This window comes from Phascolarctos cinereus, unplaced genomic scaffold (assembly GCF_003287225.1).
Source record: "Phascolarctos cinereus isolate Bilbo 61053 unplaced genomic scaffold, phaCin_HiC Scaffold_1;HRSCAF=81, whole genome shotgun sequence".
In the NCBI taxonomy this organism is placed as follows: domain Eukaryota; kingdom Metazoa; phylum Chordata; class Mammalia; order Diprotodontia; family Phascolarctidae; genus Phascolarctos; species Phascolarctos cinereus.
The window spans coordinates 191259990-191286770 of NW_027555514.1; the positions used below are offsets into that span (position 1 = coordinate 191259990).

The window sequence follows — 26781 nt, forward strand, 5'->3', positions numbered from 1 at the left end:
AATAGCGGGTTACCGAGTTCAATTATTTCTGATTCTCCCTTGTCTAGTATTGCACGAGTCTATTTCTCTGCAATTGTCTGTGTCTTCCTGCCTCAATTCTCTCCCCACTCCCCAATTCTCTCCCCACTCCAATCTATCCTCCATATAAGTTTACAACAATCAGTCAATAAGCATTTATTGATTTCTATGTAATAGGCATCATGCTAAGTGTGGAGATCACAAAGAAAAGCCAAAAAAAAGTCTCTTTCCTCAAGGAGCTCACATTGTAATGAGGAAGCAACACGTAAATAACTAGGTACATAGAAGATTTCACTGAGGTTGAACATCTGACAAACAAGATGGCTTTATATCTGATCTTAGAGGTAGTAGTGCACTTCTGGGGCTCACTGAGCAGGAGGATGACATGGTTTAAAAACATGATGACCCGTTTTTAAAAAATCAGCAGCCAAAGTTTGACCATGTCCCTCCCCTCCTCAGTAAACTCCAATGGCTCCTTATTTCCTCTAGGATCAAAGAGAAACTCCTCTGATCAGCATTTAAAATTCCATGACTTGATAATTTTCTATTTTTTCCTGTATTTTAACAAATTATTTCCCTGCAGAAGGAAGGAAGGAAGGAAGGAAGGAAGGAAGGAAGGAAGGAAGGAAGGAAGGAAGGAAGGAAGGAAGGAAGGAAGGAAGGAAGAAGGAAGGGTAGAAGGGAAGGAGGGAGGTAGGGAAGGAAGGAAGGAGGGAAGGAAGGAGGGAAGGAAGGAGGGAAGGAAGGAGGGAAGGAAGGAAGGAAAAACGGGCATTTAGCCCCAATATCTAGCACAAAGTAAGCATTGTGCAGATGTGTATTCCCTTAACAGTACCTAACATTTAATTATAGTATATACTATGTATAATTATGATGTTCTATTTAAAGAATCCTTAAAGATTCTACTAAAATTAATTGAAACCGGCAAAGTAACAGGATATAAGCCCACATAAAGTATTAGCTTTTCTGCATACTACAAAATCCAGCAGGGATAGAAAAATGTCATTCGAAATAACTATAAAATGTATGTTTTGGGAGTCTAGTACCAAGACACACAAGAATTATGTGAACACACACACACGAAAGAGATCTGAGAGAGAGCTGAACTGGGATCTCAGTTTCATTGGAATGAAGCATTCTAAAAACAATAGAACAGAGGGAGACACACAAGCAAGACAGTTTGGATCTAACGTGCTCGGTTCATCATATTGACTTGTTGTTTTGGTTTTTTTTAACAGGCAAGCTGTAGTCAAGATTCTCCATGTCTTGCATTCTTTGAATATCTAAATGTTTACATTAACTGGTGTTTGGTTAAGTACAGAAAAATGAAAAATAAAGGGAAAAAAAATCACCTTCAGCTGTGGTTCTTTACAGCTCCTCAACACACACACTTATCTCTAGCTGCCAAATACCCACAAGTCCACTTTCTTCTCCTCTGCAGTGAGCGCAGGTCCCTCTCATGGTCTGGAGATACAAGCACAGGGACCAGAGGATAACAGGGGCCCTTGCCTTCTAAACTGCCCTTCCCTCACTTCAGCCAGGTTAGACACAGGTTATTTGGACATCATTCTAATCTAACCCTGTTGACTAAAACCAAGCCAACTTAGAGTTCAGATTCAGGAAGAAATGTGAGACTCCATCATCTAACAGATAACAAAAGGAGGTTTGTTATCATGTCATATCCAATTCTTCGCAACCCTGTGTGGTGTTTTCTTGGCAAAGATGCTGGAGGGGTTTACCATTTCCTTCTCCAGTGGATTAAGACAGAGGTTAAGTGACTCGGTCAGGGTCGTACAGCTAGTGAGTGTCTGAGACTGGATTTGAACTCAGGTCTCTCCTAACTCCAGGTCCAGCTATCTATCCACTGAGCCACCTAACTACCTCAGTTAATAACACTCAGTATTAGTGCCTCAATAGTAATAATATATGAAGGATATTCAGAAAAGACACAGCATAGATTCAGGTGGAAGTAGCTTCCTTGCCTCTTCACTTACACAGTAACCTATTAGGGATTATCACTGGCTTTTGTACTCAGGTGACTATGACAATAAGCCAGTGCTTCAAGCCTTAGTTCCGAGACCAGTTAAGAATCAAAAACAGCTTCAATACCTTTTAAAGAAACGCTAGTTAGTGATGGAGTCTGAATGCGGATCAAAGCCTATAATTTTTCTTTTACTTTTTTAAAAAATGTTTTCCTTCATTTATTTATTTTTGGTGAGGCACTTGGGGTTAAGTGACTTGCCCAGGGTCACACAGCTAGTGAGCGTTATGTGTCTGAGGCCACATTTGAACTCAGGTTCTCCTGACTCCAGGGCCGGTGCTCTATCCACTGTGCCACCTAGTTGCTCTAAATGTGTTTTCTTTTACAACATGACTAACATGAAAATGTTTTACATGACTGCATGTGTGTAACCTATATTAAATTGCAAGCAGGAAGAGAATTTGGAGCTCAAAAAAATTTTAAATCAATGTTAAAAATTGTTTTTACATGTAATTGGAAGAAAATAAAATATTAAATTAAAAAAATACTATACCGTGTAGATGTTGCATCCATAAAAAGGGAGATGCTATGGGAGAGGAGAAACCAGAAGTGAACTAGACCAATCATGGACCTCAAGACTTGATCTTTGAAGAATCTTATTTGCCTTCTAGCTTTCTTATGAACTCAAAGCAGTTGATCAATGTGACTATTTCAGACATTGGCAGGCTGGTTCATTCATGCAAGGCCTTTCTGGGAGTGACTTGAAATTATGACTACTCTGCCTATATTTAACTCAGTCCTATATCCAAGTTAGCCCTAGCTGACGTTAGATACAAACATCCACCGAGAGCAATTTTTGAAAAACTCTCCAGCATATAGATGACGGCAACTACTGGCTGAATTGCACCTTGATTAAGAAAAAATAACGCATTAGGTTGCTTGTTTTATACTAAATTACTGTTCAAATGATTGTCAGAAATAACATAATGGACAACATGGAGACTGTCGAAGGATTCTGTGTTTAAATACACACTACGAGGAGATGATAGACCTTAGACCTCCAATGCACCTTCCTCTACAAAGCTGGTATAAACTATCTAAGGGAATAATGAAATTTGAGAGATGATCACACAATCTGCTCAAACAGCATTATGTTCCAGAAGAACAACAGGGTTTTGATTGGAAAAAAAAATTAAACTGCAATGAGATTTGCTAACTAAATTTAGTTCCACAAAATCACTTAGGATTTATGAGGAAAACTAAGGGAAATAGAGGTTAAATGACTTGCCCAGGGTAACACAGCTAATAAGTGTCTAAGGTCTGATTTCAACTCAGGTCTTCCTGACTCCAGGTCCAGCACTCCACCCACTGTACCACCTGTAGTAAATGACTAATGACTGTCATGAATGGCTATAAGTGAAATCTCCTTTCAGGGAAATCTTTACAAACAAGGTACATTTTCATCGGCATGAAGTGACTTTGGAGTAGTCCAAAATGCAAACTGGTGGATTAGATGATTTTTCAAAATTCTGTGAATGTTCTATAAGCAAAGAATGAAGATGCTGATGTTTCTAAAATTAATCTTAAAAGTTTTAATTGAGGAATCTGATCCATCAGTCACAGAATTCTCTGAAGATAATCAGTGGCTGGACAGGTGACCTAAACAACATGGAAAACACAAAGCTGCCTGAGGAACATTAAAAGTTGACTGTTTTGGCTGGCTTTGCATCTTCCAGTTCCGCAGACAACCATCGGTATGTGCGATGACGTCGAAGAACTTCAATGGCTTTCAGTTCTAAGGGAGTGGCCTCGACACCAAGGTCTTCTAAGCCAGGCAGGTGAGGCAATTTCTTGTCGGTGATGTGAATCTTTGAATACATAAGAAAACACAAAAGATCCATGAAAACCAACCAACATCATCAAACTGCCCACCTCTGTCCCCAATAGGTAATCTGTTTATCTATATTTCTCCAATGTTAGTATGAGTTACATTATCAAGACTTGGCTGAAATTTTCACACAAATAAAGTTAGATCTAAATAATTTGAAAAATATCAGTTGCTCAGGGGTAGGCTGAACTAATATAATAAAAATGACAATTCTACCTAAATTAATTTACTTATTCAGTGCCGTACCAATCAAGCTACCAAAAAATTACTTTATAGAGCTAGAAAAAATAACAAGATTCAGCTGGAAGAACAAAATGTCCAGAATATCTAGCGAACTAATGAAAAGAAATGCAGTGGAAGGTGGCCTAGCCATACTAGATCTTAAATTGTATTATAAAGCAGCAATCATCAAAACTATTTGGTAATGGCTAAGAACAGAGTGGTAGATCAGTCCAATAGGTTAGGTACATAAGACACAGTCAGTGACTATAGTAATTTACTATTTGATAAACCCAAAGACCCCAGTTGCTGGGATAAGAACTCACTATTTGACAAAAACTGCTCAGGAAACTGGGAAAGAATATGGCAGAAACTAGGCATAGCCTAACATCTTACACCATATACCAAAATAAAGTCAAAATGGGCTCATGATTTAGATATAAAGGTTGATACTATAAGCAAATTGGGAAAGCAAGGAATAGTTAACCTGTCAGATCTATGGAGAAGGAAAGAATTTATGACCAAACAAGAGATAGGGAACATTATGAAATGTAAAATGGATAATTTTGATTACATTAAATTGAAAAGTTTTTGCACAAACAAAGCCAATACAACCAAGATTAGGAGGGAAGCAGAAAAGTGGGAAAGAATTTTTACAACCAGTGTCTCTGATACATTTCTAAAATGTATAGAGAACTGCGTCAAATCTATAAATCAAGATGAAGAAATTAAAGCTATGATAAAATGCTCTAAATCATTATTGATTAAAGAAATGCAAATCAAAACAACTTCGAGGTACCACATCACACCTATCAGATTGGCTAACGTGACAAAACAGGAAAATGATAAATGTTGGGAGATGTGGGAAAATTGGAACATTAATGCATTGTTACTGGAGTTGTGAACTGATCCAACCATTTTGGAGAGTAATTTAGAACTATGCCCAAAGGGCTATAAAAATGTGCATACACTTTGACCCAGCAATAGCACTTCCAGGGTTGTATCACAAAGAGATCATAAAAATGCGAAGAGGACCCACATGTACAAAAATATGTATAACAGCTCTTTCTATGGGGGCAAAGAATTGGAAAGTGAGGGAATGCCCATCAGTTGAGGAATGGCTGAACAAGTTGCGGTCTACGAATGTAATGGAATACCATTGTGCTATAAGAAATGATGAGCAAGCAGACTTCAGAAAACCTGGAAAGGCTGGTATGGACTGATGCTGAGTGAAGTGAACAGAACCAGAAGAACATTGTACACAGTAAAAGCCACACTGGGCAGTGATTATCTCCAGCAATGCAAGGATCTAAGACATCTCCAAAAGTCCCATGATGGCAAATGCTATCCACATCCAGAGAAAGAACTATGGAGTTGGAATGCAAATTGAAGCACACTATTTGCTCTTTTCTTTCTCTTCTCTTCTGTTTTGTTTTGTTTCTTCTTTCTTGTGGTTTCCTCCTATTGGTTCTAATTCTTCTTTACAACATGACTAATGTGCAAATACATTTAATAGGAATGTATAGGTAGAGCCTACATCAGATTACATGCCATCTTAGGGAGGAAGGCGAGGAGTGAGGGGGAGAAAATTTAAAACTCAAAAGCTTATGGAAGTGAGTGTTGAAAACTAAAAATAAATCATTAAAAAAAAAAAGACTTGGCTGACTTCATGAAATTTGGAGCATTTTTTGCTTCCTGAAATTTAATGTTAAAAGGCAAGCATGGTAAGAGGTTCAAAAGAGAGATCCTAAAAATTCAAATCAAAAGTGGATCTGTACCATCTACCAAACACAGGCAACCTTTATAAAACAATCAGCTACCTATCAGATAAATAGTCAAAGGACATGAATAAGCAGTTTTCTTTTTTTAAAGGCAGTTTCCAAAAGAAGAAATGCAAGCTATGGACAACCGTAAGAAAGAATGTTTCAAGTCACTTGGAATAAGAAATGCAAATGAAAACAGTTTTGATCCACCAGATTGGTAAAGGCAAAAAAAAAACCCCACTAAGTGTCAGAGGTGCTGTGAGAAGGCAGACACATTAATGATCTATTGGTATAGCTATGAGTTGGTCGAACTGTTCTAGAAAATAATTTGGAATCATACCAAGTAACTAAACTCTATATATCCTTTGACTCAAGAGATACCACTATGAGGCAAGTCAAGGAGAGAGGAAAAAGTCCTATCTAAACAAAAATTTCTATAGCATTACATTTTGTAGTAGCAAAAAACCCCCCCAAAACTGGAAGGATAGCGGTTGGCCATCAACTGTGGAATGGCTGAGAAAACTGTGATATATGACTATAATGAAACATTAATATACCATAAGAAACAGTAATATTAAGAATTTAGAGAAACTTGGCAAAACTTGTATAAACTGATGCTGTGAAGAAAGCAGAACCAGGAGAACACTATATATAACGCAGAAGAAAACACTGAAAGACTTCTGGACTCTGATCAGTTACTTCAGTCATGACTTTAGAGGACTGAGGGTAAAATATACCTCCTACCTCTCAACAAAAGAACCGGTAAAAAAACAAAACAAAAAAACCCCAAATAGCTACAGAATGAGGTGCACCTTTTCAGACATGAGTAATATGTTGAAATATTTTGTTTGACTATATTTATTTGCTACAAGGGGGATTTACATTTCTGGAAGAAGAGGGAGCTGTGCTGGAAAGTCACTGGGAAATGACAAGTGATTGTTTGAAAAAACTACTAATTTTTTTTAAGTGACAATGACATTAAAAAAAAGGAGAATAAAAGATTTTGTAAGGCAAATAAATAAAAATCTCTACCAAAAAAACCAAGAGATTGGGAAGTGAGAAGAAACAAAGGTTGTTCTATATGCCATTCAGTCCTCTCTTCCCTGTATCTTGGCTGTGCCTCTTCATCAGGCATGGACTCTCTCCCTCAGCTCCTGATTGACAGGCTGCCTGATTGACGAATTACAGAATTCGTTTCTCCCAAACATTCTTTCTGCTGACCACCACTTTCTTACTCTAGGTATACTTTTACTGTGGTTTGGAGAAGACTGATAACAGTCTTCATGTATCTGAAAGGCTATCACACAGAAGAGATACTGGATTTGTTCTGCTTGGCCTCAAAAAGCAGAATGAGGAGCAAATGGAAGAAGTTCTAAGAGAAGTAAATCTGGACTCAACAGAAGGAAAACTTTCCTACAGAGTTGTCCCAAAGTAAGAAGAGCTATTTCAGGAGGCAGAGAGGTCCCTAATCTTGGTGATCTTTAAGTGAAAGCTAGATAAACATGTCAAGGAAGCTGAAGAGTAAATCCTTTTCAGGTACAGGCTGAATTAAATGACCTATGCTACTTTAGATGTCATCCTACTTAGAAGGCAGGGGACATGAATCAGGATCATAAAAGCACAGACTTAAATCTATAAAGAACCTTAAAAACTACCTAGTCCAACTCTCTCATGTTATAGTCAGAGAAACTGAAGCCCAAAGGTCACACAACCAATAAATATCAGAGGTAGAACCTGAACTCTAATACTTTCACTCCAATACCAGCACTCTTTCAACTAGATTGGGATTCAAAGCCTATACCAGACACTTAACAGCTGGGAGATGCTGAGCAAATCACTTAACATCTTTTGGACTCAGATACTTCACATGTAAAATGACGGGGCTGGACTCAGCTGTCAGTAAGGTCCTTTCCACATCTAAATCTATGACCCTGCCTAGATATTTAAGTGGAGAAACTAGACAGGAGCAGAAGAAGAAATCTTGAATGGGGTCTATAGCTGACCACTTATATTTGTCCCATAACAATAATGAAACTCAACCTCATGCTTTTTTGTGTGATCAAAAAAAAAGTTTTTTCTAAACATTGGTGGGGGGAGGGGGGCAGCTAGGTGGCGCAGTAGATAGAGCACCAGCCCTGAAGTCAGGAGGACCTGAGTTCAAATCTGCACTCAGACCAAACATTTGACACTTACTAGCTGTGTGACCCTAGGCAAGACACTTAACCCCAATTGCCTCACCAATAAATAGATAGATAGACAGACAGACAGACAGACAGACAGACAGACAGACAGACAGACAGATAGATAGATAGATAGATAGATAGATAGATATAGAAGAAACATTTTGAGTCTGGTTTTTCAGTATCCTCCATAGCAGCAGACAGCACACAGCACACAGCAGGAATTCAGTGATAGTGACTGATGATTACTTTCCTTCCAATAGGTGTGGAATGCCTGAAACTTATAGAATCTAACTTAGCTCACATGTCAGTGGCTAAGACACGATTAGAATAAAGTAAGAAGAGTATGAGTCAGTAATTTCTACAGGTCTCTGTCCAGCAAATTAAGGAGGATGTTTGTTGATGCATACTTACTCGCTCTATTTTGTCCCTTGTGGTCCAGGGTTCAAATGGACTCACCTCAAAGATTCTTGCCGCCAATCTGGAAACAAGCATGAGGCAGATGAACATTCCATATCTCTGCACAAAATCATTTTAGCTAGCTGAAAGAATCATACTGAGAGGTTGCTAAAAGTCTAGATTTCACAAATGTTTAAAAAGACTTTTTTCAACCACACAAGTTCAAATGCCATTTCTGACATCTATTACCTGTGTTATTTAACCTCCCTGAGATGCTGTTTCCTCATCTATGAAATGAGGGGAGTGGGACTGACTGGCCTCTGAGGTCCTTTCCCACTATGAATTCAGCGTTGGGATTCATTCTGGGGTAGCACTGCCTTGGACTGCTGGTTAAATCAGTCCTCTATATCTGTATCTAGCCACCTCAGACCAAGCATTAATACTATGCAGCCATTTACCTGACACCAGAGCCTAAGCACCTTGCCTACAGCCCTGCTGCTTCATGTGTACCTTCCACTCTCCTTTTCTACCTCTTGCTGAGGTAATAATAACCAAATCAATTTTACTAACACTATCGGAAAGGGCATATTAAGCTAGGCTCCACCTACACTTCCTATAACTGCCTCAACCAGAGGTTTTTCACCTGGGGTCTATGGATTTGTTTTACTGATATTAATTATTATATAAATAATTATTAAAATGTTAATACTTAATATTGATATAATTTGTTTCCTTTGTAATCTTACATATCTTAGTTTGTACACTGAAAAGCATTCTGAGAAGAGGTCCACAGACTGCCAAAGGTGTCCATGAGAACAACAACAAAAAGTCTGAAACTCCTGGCCTTGACCAAAGCTCTCTTTACCACTCCCTGCTAAATGTTATACCTGCCAAGTAGAAGGTAAGTGAAGGCAGAAAATGTTTCACGTTTGTATACTAATATATACACAGCAGACATTTAATAAGTGCTTGTTTATTTATTGATTGACTCCACTCTAGGTAGACTGACTTCTGATCTTCTTGATCATTCGTTTTACCTACATTTTCCCCACAAAACGCGCAAAGCCTTTAAAATAAATCAAACCAAGCATTCAAAGAGAAGGCACAACTGTAAGCCCTGGAACATCTGAATTTGTTGTGTCAGAGTTAGTAAGTACTCATGACATAGTAGGTCTGTGCAAATGTGAATATATATGATTCCATTACACTCCAAATGTTACTCCAGTGGCTTTTAGCCAACAAACAATCCAAAAGAAAGAAAGATATGAAGACTAAGGATAAGATAACCTGGCCAGTGAAGAGCCCCTCTTTTTGATGGATATTAATGAGCCTGTCACTAATGTAAACTGAAGTTTTTCCCTAAATTCATTCATTAATTCAACAGGCATTCACTAAGCACCAAGTACTGTATTAAACAATTTGATATAAATTAAGGCCCTTCCTTAGATGTCCTTAAATCAATCTTAATCACATCATGTGAAAATATGGGGAAATGAGAATTATTTCATGGCTAGCGTAAGCAAGAAGTCCTGACAAAAGTGTTTCTCTAATATTCCTCAGGGGATAGAGTGCTCTGCATAAAGTCACAGAGGAAGCCCTGGATTTCAAGTCAGGAAGATTTGGGTTCAGATCCTGCCTCAGGCACTTACAAGCTGTGTGAACCTGGGCAAGTCACTTAACTCCTCTGAGCCTTGATTCCCTCATCTGTAAACGAGGAGGTTGGACCTGATGGCTTCTAAGTCACCAAGCTTAGAAGTTCTAAATCTGTGATCCTATGATTCCATATTCAGAGAGAATCCTAGAATTGAAAAGGGCAATTTATCAGGCTGTCATAGCTCTCTGATTGTGGGGGAGATGTTTCTAGTTCCTTGGGTTCTAGTGTCATCAAAAATTCCTCATAGCTCTATACTTAGGTACCTCCCAGAAAGGGCCTGCCCTATACAGATGACAGCTCTTAGTGCTCAGACCAGTAGAGCCCCCACTGTTAGGCTTATGAACTAGTCTCATTAGTTTGGGTGAAGCCATTCACAAGTGACTAATAAAAATTATTAGAACAGAGTTGTAAATCTTCCTATCTGAAGACTGAACTCTTGAGAAGCCTAGGCTAAAATAGGTTGGGCCCCTCATCTAGCATTATCTCCAGATGCTACATTTACAAATGACACCCTGAAAATTAAGATGTCACTGAGATTACTGTCAAGCACCTGTCTTACTTTCTTTGCACATAATTCAAACTTATTTCCTGAATCTCTTCCTTTCTAAGTAATGGGCAAAGCTTTTGCACATCCAAACAACTGTCTCATAGAGAAGCGACCAATTTCCTCTGCTTTTTGCTTAAAGGGTATATGGAATAACGAGGAAGTCTCACCTCCAGCTTCATACCCAATGTGAAAAAGGACACCATTCCATAACTCAAAACCATTGGCTCTACCAACAGAAAAGACTCTAAAGGTCTGCAATTTTAGTTGTTCAATTTATATGACTGGCTAAACTTGAATATGCATATTGTTATCCATTTCTACACTACTTCTGTCTCCTGTTTCCCGCTGTTTTTTACTGAGAGGAACTGGGAAAAGCTGCAAAAATACAATACTAACTGTGACTATGTCAATACTGTTCTAACAGATGGCAAAGGTAAGCATACCTGCTTAAGTTTCTTTCCAGAGAAGGATTCCAACAAATATGTTACTTACTGATAGGCAAAACGTGGCATGTGGTATGGAAGGTATGGTCTGTGAGCCACAGAAAAGATATACTGCACCAAATCATATAAGAGGTACCGATTCGGCCTACAAAAACAAAAACATTTGCTCTTGAATTGCTCCTCCTACCACATTTCTTTTTTGGTTCTTTAGTTAGAGATTTCATGACAGGTGATTAGGACCGAAGGTAATTCAGTAAGAACTCTATAAATATTTGACATGGTTTAGAAGGGGAGAAATGATTAGCAAAGACAAAATGGGACAAAGAGCTAAGCATGTTCCTTCAAATTTATACATTTTACAACAGTATTTTAAATTCCCACTCTGTTGTAACTGAATGCTGTGGAAGTGATTTTGGGTTCTCAAAGTTAATGTCAGTGGAGCTCAAGCTGGAACAGTTTCAAGTGCAGACTGAGCAACTGACAAAATAGTATGTTTGTCTCCTGCTGTATAAAATCCATCCTAATTAAGTGCAATGAAGCTCATCTCCAGAAGGCTGACCACACATTATGACTTTTTCAACTTCAGAAACTCACCAAGACTGTATTTGAAGGAGAGGGCCTAAAGTAAGGGAGTAGCTGTGTGATTAGTGAGAAGTTCAACTGTGAGTAACTGGAAATAGACTGTATATGTGGAGTAAGGGGAGAGAAACAGGAAGAAAAGAAGAGAGAGACAGACATCTAGAGACAGAGGGAAGGAGAGACAGGAAGGAGAAGATGGAGGAAGAGCAGAAAGCTTTGTGAGTGATCTGCACTGAGATTATAATTAAACCCAATGGAGTGATGAGATGACCCAGAGTTTAGAGAAGGGCCAGGAGAGAGCCTTGGAGAAAATCCAGTTACATGGTACGATATGGAAGAAAAGCCAGCAAAGGAGACTGAAAAGGAACAACAGGCAGGAGGAGAACCAGGAGAGATCAGTGTCACCATCATCAGACCTATGTACAAACAATTCCAGCTTGTGCTCAACTGGCACTGACTTCAAGTACACAAGGTCATCTCCTTTAAGACTCAGCTCAAATTCTATACTCTGCAAGAAGTCTTTCCTGGCCCTCTCAGTTGCTAGCATCTTCCCTTCTGAGATTATCTTTCATCTACTATGTATCTGGTATATACTTAGTTATTTACATGTTTGTTTTTCCCTATTAGAATGTAAGCTCCTTGAGGGCAGGGATTGTCTTTCCCTTGCTTTGTCCTGTCAGCACTTAGTACGGTGCCTACCACATAGTGAGTATTTAATGAATGCTTGAGACTAACTGCATTCTACGTGGACTGTGGGTAAGTCACCTAAATTGTCCAGGCCTGAGTTTCCTCATTTGTAAAAGAAGATGGCTAAATTACAAGAACATTAAACTCTTTTTCGGCTTTAAAATTCTATGCTTTTCAGACCCTGATAACTTAACAAGTTTACAATTTTTCACAGAAAGGCATCTGAGTAAATAGTTTTGTGTATCTGTATACTCCATAACATTGTCAATTCAACTGATAAGCTAGGGCTTGGTATCTAAAAGTAGCTGACCACAAGCTTTTTAACAGCTGGCACACATGGAGAAAAAAAATCTAACCTTTTTGTATCTAAAAAAGATGGACTCACTGCTTAACTAATAAAAGACCAAATCTGAAGTTTATGATGGCTCAGCAAGTCCAGATGCTGTTCTATTTAAAAGTCACACCATGACAAGCAACTCAGGAAGAAATATGACAGTGACATTTAGTAAAATCTGAGGATATTCTATTTAATAAGTCACATTGTGACTTATTTATTAAGTCACATTGTGCATATTGATAGGACACCAGGTATTATTCATTTTCTCCACAGAGTTCATCTCCTAAAATAGGCCACAGGGAAAGCACTGAGTTTTCCTGGGTTTGTGTTCTTAGCTTTAACTCTAAGATATTTCCTCTGGTATGGAACTCAGGATTTGTTTGTTAACCAAAAATGTGTGCATCTTCTAAGGACTTCCTGTTAAAGACACTAAACTAGCTGTCTTTGTTTCTGCTACATCCCTAGAAACTGATGAATCCAATTTACTTTGCTGGCATCTCAGGATGAGACTAAGAGAGGGTCTATCTGTTTATCTCTCCTCTCCCTCTCCAATTTCTCTTCTTTCCACCCCCTTTTCTCTTCTTTCTCTTCCCTCTCCTCTCTCTTCCCCCACCTCTCTCTCCCTTCTCCTCTCCTCTTTCTCTCCCTCTCTCCCCTTCTCCCACTCCCATTCCTTCAGTCTTCCTCCCTCTTCCCAAACCCCCAACAGGTTTGGCTTGAGACTGGAGAACTGTGTCCTCTCCAGTTCCTTTGGAAGTTAACACAACATAAAGAAAATACACTCAATGTTGATTGGTAAATAATTCAGGAATCAGGTAATAGTTCCTGACTGTCTAACTTCAGATAATCACTTAACCTAGCAGTACCTTCAGTTTTCTATTACCCTTTTTAATGTAGAAAAGATTGATTTTACAACCAGCAATATGCTAAAAATTATTCTGTTTAGAATTTTGATACCTTTTGAGATGTGAACATGGTGCAGTGTAATGAACACTGCATTTGGAGTCAGAGGACCTAGGTCTGAATCCTAGCACTGCCATTTAATGCTTATGTGACCTGGAACAAGTCACTAAAATTTTCTGGTCCTCAGTTTCCCCACCTGTAAAATGAAGGGGAGGACTCTGGAGAACCTTCCAGTTCTATAGTCCTGATCCTATGTCACTGGAGACCCTGGGATGTCACAAAAGCCAAGAATCATTATATTGAACCCATTAATGAACTAAGAGGTAGGTATGAAAGTGAGAATCCCTGAATTAGTTCCCTGAGAAGAGGAACAATAGAAATAAATGATTACTAATAACAGATAGCTGAGGGACGTTGTTTTCAAGAGATTAGATTTCACCACATATTTTGTCCAGGAAGATTTAAAAATTTCACATCAGAGCCACCTACCCAGTGATGGCATAGGTCTTCCCTCGGGCATCTGGATCCTTAATTGCATTGATAATGGCTTTGGATACATCTACTACCTATGAAAAAAACATTAATGTTAAAACAACCCAATTACAAAGGTTCCTGACAATCTGAAATTATTGAAATAATGACATCATCTATTTTCAGAAAGTCTCTCTAATAAGAGTTCTCTAATAAGTGTTCTCTAATAAGAACACTTCACACATCTCATTTATTCTCATAATAGGTGTGGTGGTTTTGTGGAAATATCACTGGATTGGAGTTCAGAGGACCTGGGTTTAGATCTGCTATTTACTACCTTGAGCAATGACTTAACCTTTCTGAGATTCAATTTCCTAAATTGAAAAATGAAGGGGTTGACCTAGATGATAGCTAAGGTCCCCTTTATAGCACTAACTCTATGAATCCTGTGAGGTACTGAAAAGACAGGTCTTGCCAGCCCCATTTAGAGTTACTGGCCAAAAGCCCCAACCAGGAGGAACAAATGAGATTGAGGAGTGATGCAGTGAGTCAATAGGTCACAGTCAAACCAAAAGGCTGATGGCCATCATTTTATCATACGTTAAACTATAGTTTGGAACCAGAAACTTTCTGCATTGTCATCCTCTTATTCAGATCTCAATTTATATTCATCTTAGATTGTAAGCTCACTATGGTCAGCATCCCATATTTAGATGTATCTGTGATCGCAATAAAGTTGATAACTCCTACCCTCCCGAGTCCTCTCATCCTTGGCAGCTCTTATCTATGGTCTCCTGGAAATCCTCCACAGAGGGATTACCAACAGGTTGGAAGCTTCCCTTTGGTTTTCTTAGGTTACAGTCGAGCAGGCAGTTTGCCTACTAATTATCCCTCATTCTTGCCCCATGGCTACTGGCCTATTTATTGGTCATGCAGCTACCTCTCTGATGACATCCATTATGTCACTTCTCTTACACGATTCTTGGCTGGCAATGCAATAAAGCCTACTTGGGCCTAGCATGTACCTCTCCATCATCCTTAGGGCGACATCTCAACAGATGAGATTAGGATTGTGTCTTATTTACCTTTGCATCTCTCCTAGTGGCTACCACAGCTTTGTTTTGAGTGGGCTTATGATTTCACTGGTGTATGGCACTACCAGTAAGGAAATGTCCTCCACCAACCCAGAATGGCAAGTGCTTTGTGACTTATAGTCTTAGCCACACGAGAGCACTGAGAAGTTAAGTGACTTGTTCAGAATCATACAGCCAGTATGTGCCAGAAGTAGGAACTGAACCTAGGTTTTTCTGACTCTGAGGCCAACTCTATCCATTATATCATACTTTCTCTTGTGGCATCAAACTACAAAATTTAGGTGTTAATTTAATTAATAAGGGTTTGCTGATGGAGGTTCCATCCCTCCCCAACAAGAATACCTACATAAACTGGTTGTTTCACTGTCTTTTTGCCCAATGAAATGAGAGGCACACCACCAAACCAACGGATGTCTAGCAGAAAAGAACAAAGACAATCATAAGAATACGTGAGTGATCACACAAGGCCTATGTATGTACAATTATTTACTACCAATACCATTGATGATGTTAAAAGAACACTTTAAAGAATTTAAGAAAAGTTTTTTTCCAACTCATTCTAAAGATCTCCTGAGTTAGGGAAAAGAGAGCTTTTTCAGATGGGAAAGCTGAAGACGTTAAATGGCTTTCCAAGAAGAGCCAGGAAGAGACTTATATCCTTATCTAACGTTATGCATGCTCCTGTGCTAACTAAGTACCCCCCCAAAAAATTGGTCCACAACTTTCTTAGGAGGTACCCAGAGCTACTAATAAAGGAGCAACTCATAAATTTTCAGATTATCTCTAGGAAAGGAGGTCAGGATTGTCACCCCACTGTGAGGACACACTAGCAGGAGAAGAGTAGAACAATTATACTGAAAGACAGTTATCAAAATATTTTTTAAAAACAAGGTCATGGAGCCTAGGTTTTAAGAACAACTGCTTATAGTCTTGTCACGATTGCTGAGGCTGATTTTCTCTTGTGGCATAAGCATAATGGCTAAAACACCCCCCCCACACACACACCCACACACCCCCATTACATAGGCAATTCCCAACTTGTGTCTCTCTCTCATACATATGAATCATGACCCTGGCAACTGCTTCTTTATGATCACTGGCCATAGAACTCTGCTCTCCCATGATTCCTTAGGCTTCCCCCAACCTCACCCCTTGCCCCCTGCTGCCCCCTACTTCTTGCTGTGCCCCACAGCTAGTACACAGTAGAATCTAGGTGGCAGGATTGGGAAAAAGAGGAGAGGCAGGAACAAAAGGTAAGGTTGGTTTTTAACCCCCCCCTTCCATTCTGCAGCTCACTCTGTCTAGGGCTTTTCTCCCCTTAGACAGCATCCACAGGCCCAACTTGCTCTTCATCTCAGAAAACCTATCTCAGGCCTACTTCCTATGAAGAAATGCCCAGGACAGCCTAAGCCTATGTATATTTACCTCTGAAACATAAATAAATCCTACTTTATGAAATGTTATGATTGAATGGGCCCTTAGAAATAATTTAATCAAAGCCCTTTTACTTACTCTAGGAACATCCTCTCTAACATTACTGACAAGTGATCAGGCAGCCTGATTGAATGCTTCCAGGTACCTCATAAAGCAGCCCATATTTTTGGCTAACCCTGCTCTATTTAAGTCAAATCCGCTTCCCTCTAACTTTTTACCTGTCTTAGTTATGAACTTCACAGCTATACAGAGTAAGTCTAATCTCTTCTTAATACAACATTTCAAGGAGAAACTGATCGTGTCTCCTACTTTAAATCCACTTTCCTCCTCATTAAACACTTACATCTCCTTCTAATATTTCTTAGACAAGATAGTTCGAGTCTCACATCATGATTCCCCATAAATATTTTGCAACTAAAAGAGTCCCTATTACACATATTTTTGCCATTACAGAATATTTATCTGGACTTTAAGTCCCTGTCCCAATCTTAGCCTGAAAATCTGGACACTCTTACTATCAATGTGAAATGCATACTTGCAAAAGTGGGGAAATATGAGTATAGAACATTATTTGTATAATATCAAACACCTCTGATGTCCTGGTTGGTTTCGCTAAACTGATTTTTTCTTTTTCATTTTAAATCTCTAAGTAGGTAGAAGATAGGGCCATATTTACAGATGAATGTGGTGTAAAATCAAAAGGCGTCAATTTTTAAAATTCATTTTTTAAAAGGCAGAATGCATACTTGCAAAATAATTGAGTAATCTATCCTCTCTTCCAAAAATGTCAGAAGGCTTCAGGATGATGGCTTCAGGAAATGCCTCTCTCACTGCTTCATCTCCGACAGCCTATCCAAAATAAGGAATAAAAACAAACATTGTTGTAGAAATGAGCAAAACTTCACTCTTTTTTGCTAGTGGACTGGGGCCTGCCTTCCAAAGCCTGTAACTCTCTCCAAGTTGTGATATTAATATATAACTATCACAAAAAATTTAAAAACCTTGGACTTCAATACCTTTAAAAGGTCAGAGTGGTGGCTGGCTAAGAAAATAAAAAGGATTCCAGCAACAAGAAGCTTAGAACACATACTAAGAGGAGTAATTGCAAAAGAGGGGTAAGCTGACAGATTAAACATCCCCTATTCCCAGAACAGTCTGACATGGAAAAGGCCCTGACAGAGTAGACCAGTCAATTCCAGGAAAACCCCATTCACTTTCTAGTCCTTCATACCAGCAACATTTCAAGGCTATCCTGGACTTTCTGAGAATACTCCAAACAAAATGGAGAAGCCTTAGGGCAGTCTTGGTTTAGATCAGGCCCACTAAAATCAGCCTGAACAAGACTGGCTTCTGAAGGCAAGAGGCTTAGGTGCCATGGTAAGAGACACTCTAGCCTCTCTGAATATTCCAAATCATATTCCTATATTCCAATTTCAAGAATATTTGCTTCTCTATATCAGGACCTTAAATGTGGCTCAATGCCAGGGAAATGCTACAATACAAAGTCAGAGAACGAGAAGCATTTCTTTACCCTGGATAGGAGACACTAACAAAACACTGGCACGCCCACTTGAAGGTGTGAAGAGTCCATCTGGGCAATAAGATAGAAATGCAAGAAAATTAACCAGTCCAGAGGTTTCAGCATTCTAAGTGCATGTTCCCTTTAAAGCAGAAAAAAAGGCTTACAGAAAAGGATGCTGAGAACAAAGCTCTAGACTTAGGTGACTTCACAGGATACAGTGGCCAGACCAGGATTAGGAAGCATAAAGAGTCTCAGTGTGGGTTTGGCTCAGTTGATGGTACCTAACCAGACCCCCAGAATTTCAACAGGAAGCTCTTCTTCCTTCCACCATGCTTTAAAGAATAGATGACACTAGCCCTGTGATGGAACATTTTCCGGCTCCATCGGACTGACCTTATTTCTCAGGTATTTAGAAGTGCTTCTGATATCAGCATTGAGATGAGAAACATGAATAAATGTTTCTACTCCAGCCTCCTTGGCCAACTGAGCTATTGTCTGGGGAATGGTAGCAAAGACATCTGAAAAACTGAAGTTTCTGAACGAAGAAAAAAAAGATGTCAGTAAAGAATTAAAGAACTATGGTATCATGGTAAAGTAAAAACAGTGCTAGACTTGGAATCAGAAATCTAGTATTCAAGTCTCACTCTGGCTTCTACCAGTTATACGACCCTGAGCAAGTCACTTAACCTCTCTGAGCCTCGGTTTCTTCATGGGTGAAATGGGTATAATTATATCTATACTACCTGTCTCATAGGGTTGTTGAGGGAAAAGTACTTTATAAAATTTTAAAGTAGCTGTTGTTAACCTTTTTGTGACTTGGACCCCTTCTTACAATGTTTTTCAATTAAGAGTAAGTTACAGAGGATTTCAAAGAAAATCAATTATGATGAAACACAGTTATTAACATATTTTTAAAACAAGCTCATGGATCCCAGGTAACAAATCTCTGTTAGGGATCTATAAGGATGTAGAGGGCCACAGGCTGTTCAAGAGGTCTCACTGATGGGCAGAGGCCCCTCTCAGGTGCTGATCTTTGAGCAAAGGTCGCCTGGTTCGGTGCTCCATTGTATGGATCTGTAACAATCTTTAACTCCCCTAGTTATTGTATGGTCATTAGCAGTCTATTCTGGGATTGGAGTCAGATAAGTGCACAGGACGTGCATGCACTGTCCTTGAGCACAGCATGGGCTATACGTCATTGTAACTTGAGAAAGAGTTCCTGTTATTTTACTATATAAGTAAGTGCTTTGCTAAAAATAAACGGAGTTGCTTCCAATGAGCATTCGAGATAGAAAATCAAGCTGGTCTTGATTCATCAGGTGATTGGGAAATCCTAGGCCCTAGGTAGGCTCTATAGCCAAGTGAACTAGTTGTGCACAACAAATCTCCGCTTTAAAACACTATATAAAACACTTTGGTTTTCACAGCAATGTTTATAGCTTATACCAGAGAAATTTTCATAGCATCATAGATCCAGAATACATCAGGACCTCAGAGACCATCAAATCCAGTCCTGTCATTTTACAGATGAGGAGATTAAGTGACCTGCCCAAGCTCACAGAGGTAATAAGTAGCAGAGGTGGGATCTGAACCCAGTCCAGAGCCAATGTTCTTTTCCTTCTATCACCAAGTAACTCATTTATTCTATACTACAAAGACAGACCTTATTTCATAAATGGAAGTGACAATGGGACCCTGTCCAAAAGAAAAAAATCACATCTCTGGAGCTCTATTCTACCAGACTTATGGTCAATTCCTGTTCTTTCTGATGTGCTCAGCTCACGTCCTCTAAAATTTCTTTCTTGACTATCTAATCTAGTTCCTCCAATCACTGAAATAGTCTTATCCCAGCCCAAGGATAGCAGCATGGTACAGTCAAAAGAGGGCCAGGGTTAGAAGACCTGGACTCAAATGTTGGTTCATCTATCTATTTACTGCATTCGTGACCTTGGGCAAATCCCTTAACATTTCTGGGTCTCAGTTTCCTCATCTGTAAAATGAGGGGACAGGACTAGCCCTACAGCTACAACCACTACACCCTAGATATCTTAAAATTCTTTTGTATCCCTTACTAATTCAGCATGGTGCCAACCACATGCCAGGTTCTCAATACATACTCTGTGACTGATGGACAACCCCATACCTGCTGGCCAGAAAACCCTAAGGAAAAGGAAGAAAAAAAAACCCAAGCACTTACTTAGTTTCCCAATCTCGTCCAATAAGATTGATGACAACATTGCTGTGCTCCAGCGCCCTCTGGATGGTACTTTTGTCCCTGGCATTCCATTCCTAGAAGAGCAGCATCAGATCAGATTAAACAACACTGGACATAGTCATATACAAAACAGCATTATCAAAGTTTGGGCAGATGTTCAAGTGCTTATTACTGTATTTGCAAAGAAATGGCATCTTATAAAGGCTTCATTTAATACAATGGGCAAGGTTTCCAGGGGCCAACCTGCTTTGTTTACTTCTCTACACTCCTCCTAGACATGAATAAGGTCAGTATTTCCAAAGGGTAGGAAAAGGCACCAAAGAGAAGTATATTTTCTTTTGGGGAGGACATGGAATCAGAAGAGTAAACATGCCACTTCTTACTTCTCTGTCTCAGGCCACCAGGAGAATGAAGAAGCCTGTTCTTTCTCCTGACATTTAGCCAGGGAGCCAAAGACAAATTTGGTGGAGTCAAGCTCCTCTTCAGATAACACGTAGCTATAGATAGGAAAGGCATAAAGTTTTTCTCTTGGTGGGCAGCATCTAAAGTTGAGTATGAGTAGCAGCTTATTTAGTTGAGACCTGTTTTGTTTCCATTTTACAGATCAGAAAAATGAGATCCAGAAAGATGTAGCAACTTGCCTAAAGCCACAAATACAATTGATAGGGCTTAAATTGTAACTTACAATTTCTGAATTTCAAAATAGACCACTTCCCATAAAATGGCTAAAGATTTAGAAAGCACTCTTGTATCAAATATAAATGAGGTATTTAGTTATTTTAAACACTTCAATAGAAGGGCAAGGAGATTTCTCAAGACAAGCTGGTCTTTAATATACTAATGTGTATTCCACAAAATAATAATAATAATAATACCTATTAATAGCTAACATTTATGTGACATTTACTATGTAACAGGCACTGTGCTAAGTGCTTTACAATTATTATCTCATTTGAGCTTCACGATAACCCTGAGAATAGGCACTATTATTATCCCCATTTTACAGATGAGGATACTGAGGCAAACAGGTTAAATGTCTTGCCCAGGGTCAGAATCTGAGGCTATATTTGAACTCAGGTCTTCTTGACTCCAGGCTCAGATCTCTATTCACTGTACCACCTCATTCTGAGAGAAGGGAGAAAAATTAATTAGAACTAGGCTAAAATGCAACTTATTCCTCCACCAGGAGTCAGGTCAGATGATAGAGGAAAGGGATAGGAGAACTTTAGAGAAAAATGGCAGGGGAAGAGCCCAGGATGAGCTGATACAGAATAGAGGAGTAGGACAAACAGCCATCACTAGGGCCTAAGAGCAAGGCCTAATGAGAAGATATCAATAAGAAAACAAAGTCTTGAATACAGAGCTCATTCCAACACGGGTTCAGTTAGTGAGGAAGGCAGCTGTGCAGATAGCAGTTTATAACAGAAACCAAAGGAAGAGAATGGTGGGGTGGAAAGAGCAGAGTCAGATAACTTTGGTTTAAAGCTATTTGTTCTTTCAAACAAGTTACCTCTTATAAACCTCTCTGAGTACCAGTTTCCTCATCTGTGAAATGAGGAGAATGGACTAAGTGGTCTGTAAGGCTCTTGCTTGATTTTATGGCCTTACTCTTCTAAAGAACAAAAAGAGGGTGAAGGACATAGTCAAAAAACATTTAATAAGCACTTACTATGTGCCAAGCAGTGTGCTAAGTGCTAGAAATACAAAGGAATGTACCAACATTCCTTGCTGTTAAGGAGTTCACATTTTAATGAGGGAGACAGAATAGAAATAAGTAGGTCCATACAAGATACATACAGAGTAGATGGAAGGTAATCTCATAGGGAAATGCACATGTACTTGATGGGACTGGGGAAAGCCTTCCGCTTCCTGCCTGTGGTGTTTAAGCCAAGTCATAAAGTAAACCAGGAAAACTAAATAACAGACATGAAGAGGGAGCATATTCCAGGCATGGGAGAAAGCCAGTTCAAAGGCAGACATAGGACACGGAGTGTCTTGTGCAAAAAAAAAAAAAAAGCAACCCAGCATATAAGTCACAGAGTATGCGGTGGGGTATAAAGTGGAATAAGCCTGAAAAGGCAGGAAGAGGTCAGGTTAAAGAGGCTTAAATATCAAACAGAAGACTTTATATATGATTCCAGAGGTAATATGGAACTAATAGAGTTTACTGAATGGGGAGTGGAATTGGGGGGGGGGGATGGCAAGAAGAATCTTACATTTTAGGAAAATCATTTTGGCAAATGAATGGAGGATGGATAAGGCAACATTTGAGGCCGAGAGACCATTCTGAAGGACACTGGAATAGCCCAGGAAAAAGTAATGAGGGTCTATACTAAAGAATACTGATGAAAAAGTAATAAGAGTCTATACTGGAAAATGGAGAACAGTGGTGAATGGAGAATAGCAGACAGACACAGATATAGATATGTGTATGTATGTATATATAGCTAGCTAGATAGACAGAGACATTAGATATATGAGACAGACATGAAGACAGAACAAGATTTGACAACAGATTGGTTATCTGGGGTGAGAATAAGAAGTCAAGGATGACACCAAGATTAAGCACCTGGGTGAATGGGAAGATGGCAGTGCCCTCAAGGGTAGTGCTGCCACCAGTGATAAGGAGTGGCAGCCCCTGTAGAAGGTAGGACTCTTCCACCTGAAGGAGTGCGTCAACATCTTATGCCATGGCTTCCTAGTGATGTAGAATCTGGGGGGAGACCTCCACTTCCACACAAGGCTCTGTGCTCTTTGGCATAGTCAATGGCATGATCGATCTGGCGACTTCACTTTCAGAAAGCTGATATAATCTCCTCTTGGACATGCAGAACTAACTCAATAAAGTCGTTGGCAAAAATGTTAGCCAACATTGAATACTCCTTTCGAAGAACACAAGACAGAGCCAGCTATAGGTTTCATTGATGTACATATGATTGAAAGTTTCCTGGATATCAGCTGACCCAAGATGCAAGATGGCTAACTTACAGTAGGATGACAGCAGTGGTATGAAGCAAGAAGCCACAGATGACCTGACCTGTGGAGGAGCTGACTCGGATACATTAGCCAATTGGCCAGGATCCAGCCTTCCTAGAACCTCTCTCCATGCTTTGCACCTGGAATCTTCCCCTCACCCTCGTCTTTCTTTAGTAGACAGGGGGACCTTTTCTGAAGCCAGCTGTCCAACAGTCCCAAGAGTCACAGTTTGCCCTGTGTGGAAGTATTTTTTGGAGCTAAAGTCAGCTCACTACAGATACTGGAAATGGGATAGGGGTGACAATATTTTCACACCCACAGTTCAACTATCACCAGGGACCACCAAGCCTAGGTCTTGGCTAACTGTCCTCTTTTATAGCTCTTTGGCTGAAGGAAAGATCTGTGACTCTCACTCATTCACTGTTCTCTATGATCTTTAGGAGTGTTGAGTTCAAGATGCCTGTGGGACATCCAACTGGAGATGTCCAAAAGTCAGTAAGTGATGTAGAATGGAAACTCAGGGAAGAAATTGGGTCTGGATACCTAGATTTGGTAATCATCTGTATAAATATCATTACTAAACTCATCAGAGCTGAGCAAGCAAAATAGTATAGAGCAATGAGACAAGGATCCAGAAAACAACCTTGAGAGACACTGAGAATTAATGAGTGTGGCAAAAATGAAAAACCAGCTATCGTGGAAACCCAGAGAGAAGAATATCTAGATGGAGGTGATCAACAAAGGCTGTAGAGAGGTCAAGAAGGATTAAGATTGAAAAAAAAAGACATCAGTTTTGGCAATTAAGAGATTATTAATAACTTTGGAGAGGGCAGTTTCAGTCAAATGATGATGTCAGAAGCAAACCTGCAAAAGACTTAGAAGAAAATTGAGAGAAAAGGAACTGGAGAAACTTAGCAGACTGCTTTGTCAAGAATGAGATGAGAAATATAAGATTATAGCTCTGGAGTTGGAGGATTAAGTGAGAGGTTTTTAAGGACAGGAAAGACATGAGCATATTTGCAGGCAGCAGGGAAGGAGCCAATAGATAGGGAGAAGATTAGTGAAATGGGAGGAAGAAGTAATGCATGCAGTAGAGTTAGCTTTGGCAAGGACAACTTCTTCACGTGAGACTGGCACGAAGAAGGTGATGGTTGCAGAAAATGTCTAAGTGGTGTGATATGTAGGAGGGGAGAAGAAGGAGCTCTCAGCAAACAGTCTCAATTTTTCAGTGAAATATGAGGCAGGATCTTCAGCAGAGAGAGGGATAGTGTGTGGAGTGGAACAGTGAACTTACTAGGAAGGACTTGGAATGGATGGTAGAAGTAAAGGTGGGCTAGACAGAAAAAGCTTTCATGGCAAGGTAAGGGTCTACAGGAATGTGCTGCCAACTGAAAAAGGGAACGACAAAGACCAGTACATTGAAAAAACTCCTTGATCCTCTAAACCTGAGCCAAACTGAGTAATACAAAACTATAGTTTATTCTCCAAATTCTCTCACAATATAATTAAATTTAGGTATCTAGCAAAATGTTTTGCACACAATATTTGTTGAATGCCTGAATTACTGACTGTGCCTCTACTAGACAATGGGTGGAAGAAAGGAAAGCCACTGCAGACAGCAGTAAAGCAAAGAAAAGCTGAGATACAGTTTTGTTTATGACAGAGAAATTATTTCCTTTTTACCCTAGGGCAACAGTACTGTACAGTTAACCTATCCACTTGTGAGCAGCAGCACTTAATGTGGCAGCAAAAAACAGGAATCAAAGTCGATGTGGATACCCATCAACTGACAAATGACCTACCAATCATGGTTTGTGAGTGCCATGGAATATTATTACACCAAAAAGAAATGACAAAAATGAAGAATTCAGAGAAACGTTGGAAGTCTTGTAGGAAATGATACAGGGCAATGAAAGAAGAACCAAAAGAACAATACCCACTATGGCCTCTGTAATGTAACTAAAACCACACTTCAAAATGGCTGAACTCAGGTTAATTGAATTGACCCATCTCAGTCCCTAAAACTACATGGTGAAATAATGCATTTCCCTTCTCTTAGTGAGGTGGAGGGCCAAAGGGACAGAATGTTGCATACCCTCTTCAGAAAGCCTATCAGTCTCTTTTGCAGCTGCTTTTCTTTGTTACTAGGCAGGGTTAAATGGGGAAGGACACATGTCGAGAAATGACCGACAGACAAAAAGAACATCAACAAAACATTTTTAAAAAAAAGGAAAAGTTAACCTGGAACTTGACTGGGTGAGCTTCCCCTTTATTTGGGGGCTGCCCTTGCCCTCTTGGGCAGGGCGGGGAACTATCCTGCTTTTGGGAATAACTCATGTTTATGATGTTTACTATGTTCTTACCAAAAAAATAATCTGGCCCAGGTCACCCATGGGTCGAAGATAGGTGAAATCATAAGGCTCACACCGATAGGGGACGATCACCTGTGATCCCATGCGTCCTAAAAAGGCAGAAAGAATGGGCTTAAATAAAGAGCAAAGCACCAATCTACATAACTATGAGCACATGTAGGCAAATCATGGGTTTCTACTGGAAAGAGTAAACTAGGAAAGGGCTATTAAAAACTCTGTCATCTCAGGTTCCCCTGCAGCCATATTGAGTGGAAACTGGTTCAATCCAACTTGACCTCAAGTATATTTGGTTTATTTCGTCACCACCCTATCCTTCCATTCAGAAGACTCACTAGCCCCTGGTTTCAAACACCCAAATTGCAAGTGTGATAACACTTAACTAGGAGGCATATAGGTTAGACAGGCAGGAAGACACAGAAGTTCTACTACCATGCCTGTATTAGGAACACTTTTTCAATAAATATTTTTGGCATACCAGAGCATGTAGAGGAAAACATTCTACCATTTTCCTTTGTTGTCCATTCTTATATCTACCATCCTTTACTGCTAGGAAACGTGAACTCCATGAAGGAAGAGAATTCTCTAAGTGCAACTTAGGAGTAATACAGAACATTCTGGAAAGTAGCAAAGGCTATATGCACAGAGTTCAGAATTTTAAACAGGTGACCCCATTAAGTGGCAGATGAAAATCTTAAAGAGAATATATGCTCAAGCAAGCTTACCAAGGTGACAGACGACATATCGACCCAAAAATCCTGTTGCTCCAAATACAGTAGCCACGATCCCACTGACTGAGGAGCGTCCACCTTTCCCATGAGGTACAAGAGCATAATGAAGTTTGCGGTGGGAGTGGGCAAGAAATACAGATGTGGCTATAGCAGTAATGCCAGATCCTTAAGCATGACAAGAGAATAACCAAGAATGAGTCAAAAGTTAAGAATATATATAAAAAAACTTTCCCCCCCTAAGAAGCTCCCAAGGATAACCTGCCAATCCTTACTCAATTAGCTTGTTAATAACAGTCAGCAAGCTTTATGAACTGCCTGCTGTATGCAGAGTACAAGCTGGGCACTATGAGGCAATACCTAAGAGCTATTAG

The 26781-nt window shown here is 39.6% G+C and overlaps 1 protein-coding gene across 1 annotated transcript in view; it reads right to left on the minus strand.

Moving 5' to 3' along the window:
• Positions 1–3576: 3576 nt before the first annotated feature.
• NDUFA9 (NADH:ubiquinone oxidoreductase subunit A9) overlaps positions 3577–26781 on the minus strand; it is a 28369-nt gene continuing 5164 nt past the window's right edge. Inside the window, exons 2-11 of the mRNA XM_078155887.1 lie at positions 26405–26575; positions 25674–25771; positions 20317–20408; positions 18513–18654; positions 17344–17446; positions 15506–15577; positions 14088–14160; positions 11142–11237; positions 8464–8530; positions 3577–3867 (exon numbers count right to left, since the gene is read on the minus strand). Of these exons, the coding sequence (XP_078012013.1) occupies positions 3697–3867; positions 8464–8530; positions 11142–11237; positions 14088–14160; positions 15506–15577; positions 17344–17446; positions 18513–18654; positions 20317–20408; positions 25674–25771; positions 26405–26575 (1085 nt within the window). The 3' untranslated portion in view covers positions 3577–3696. The remainder of the gene's footprint in view (positions 3868–8463; positions 8531–11141; positions 11238–14087; positions 14161–15505; positions 15578–17343; positions 17447–18512; positions 18655–20316; positions 20409–25673; positions 25772–26404; positions 26576–26781) is intronic.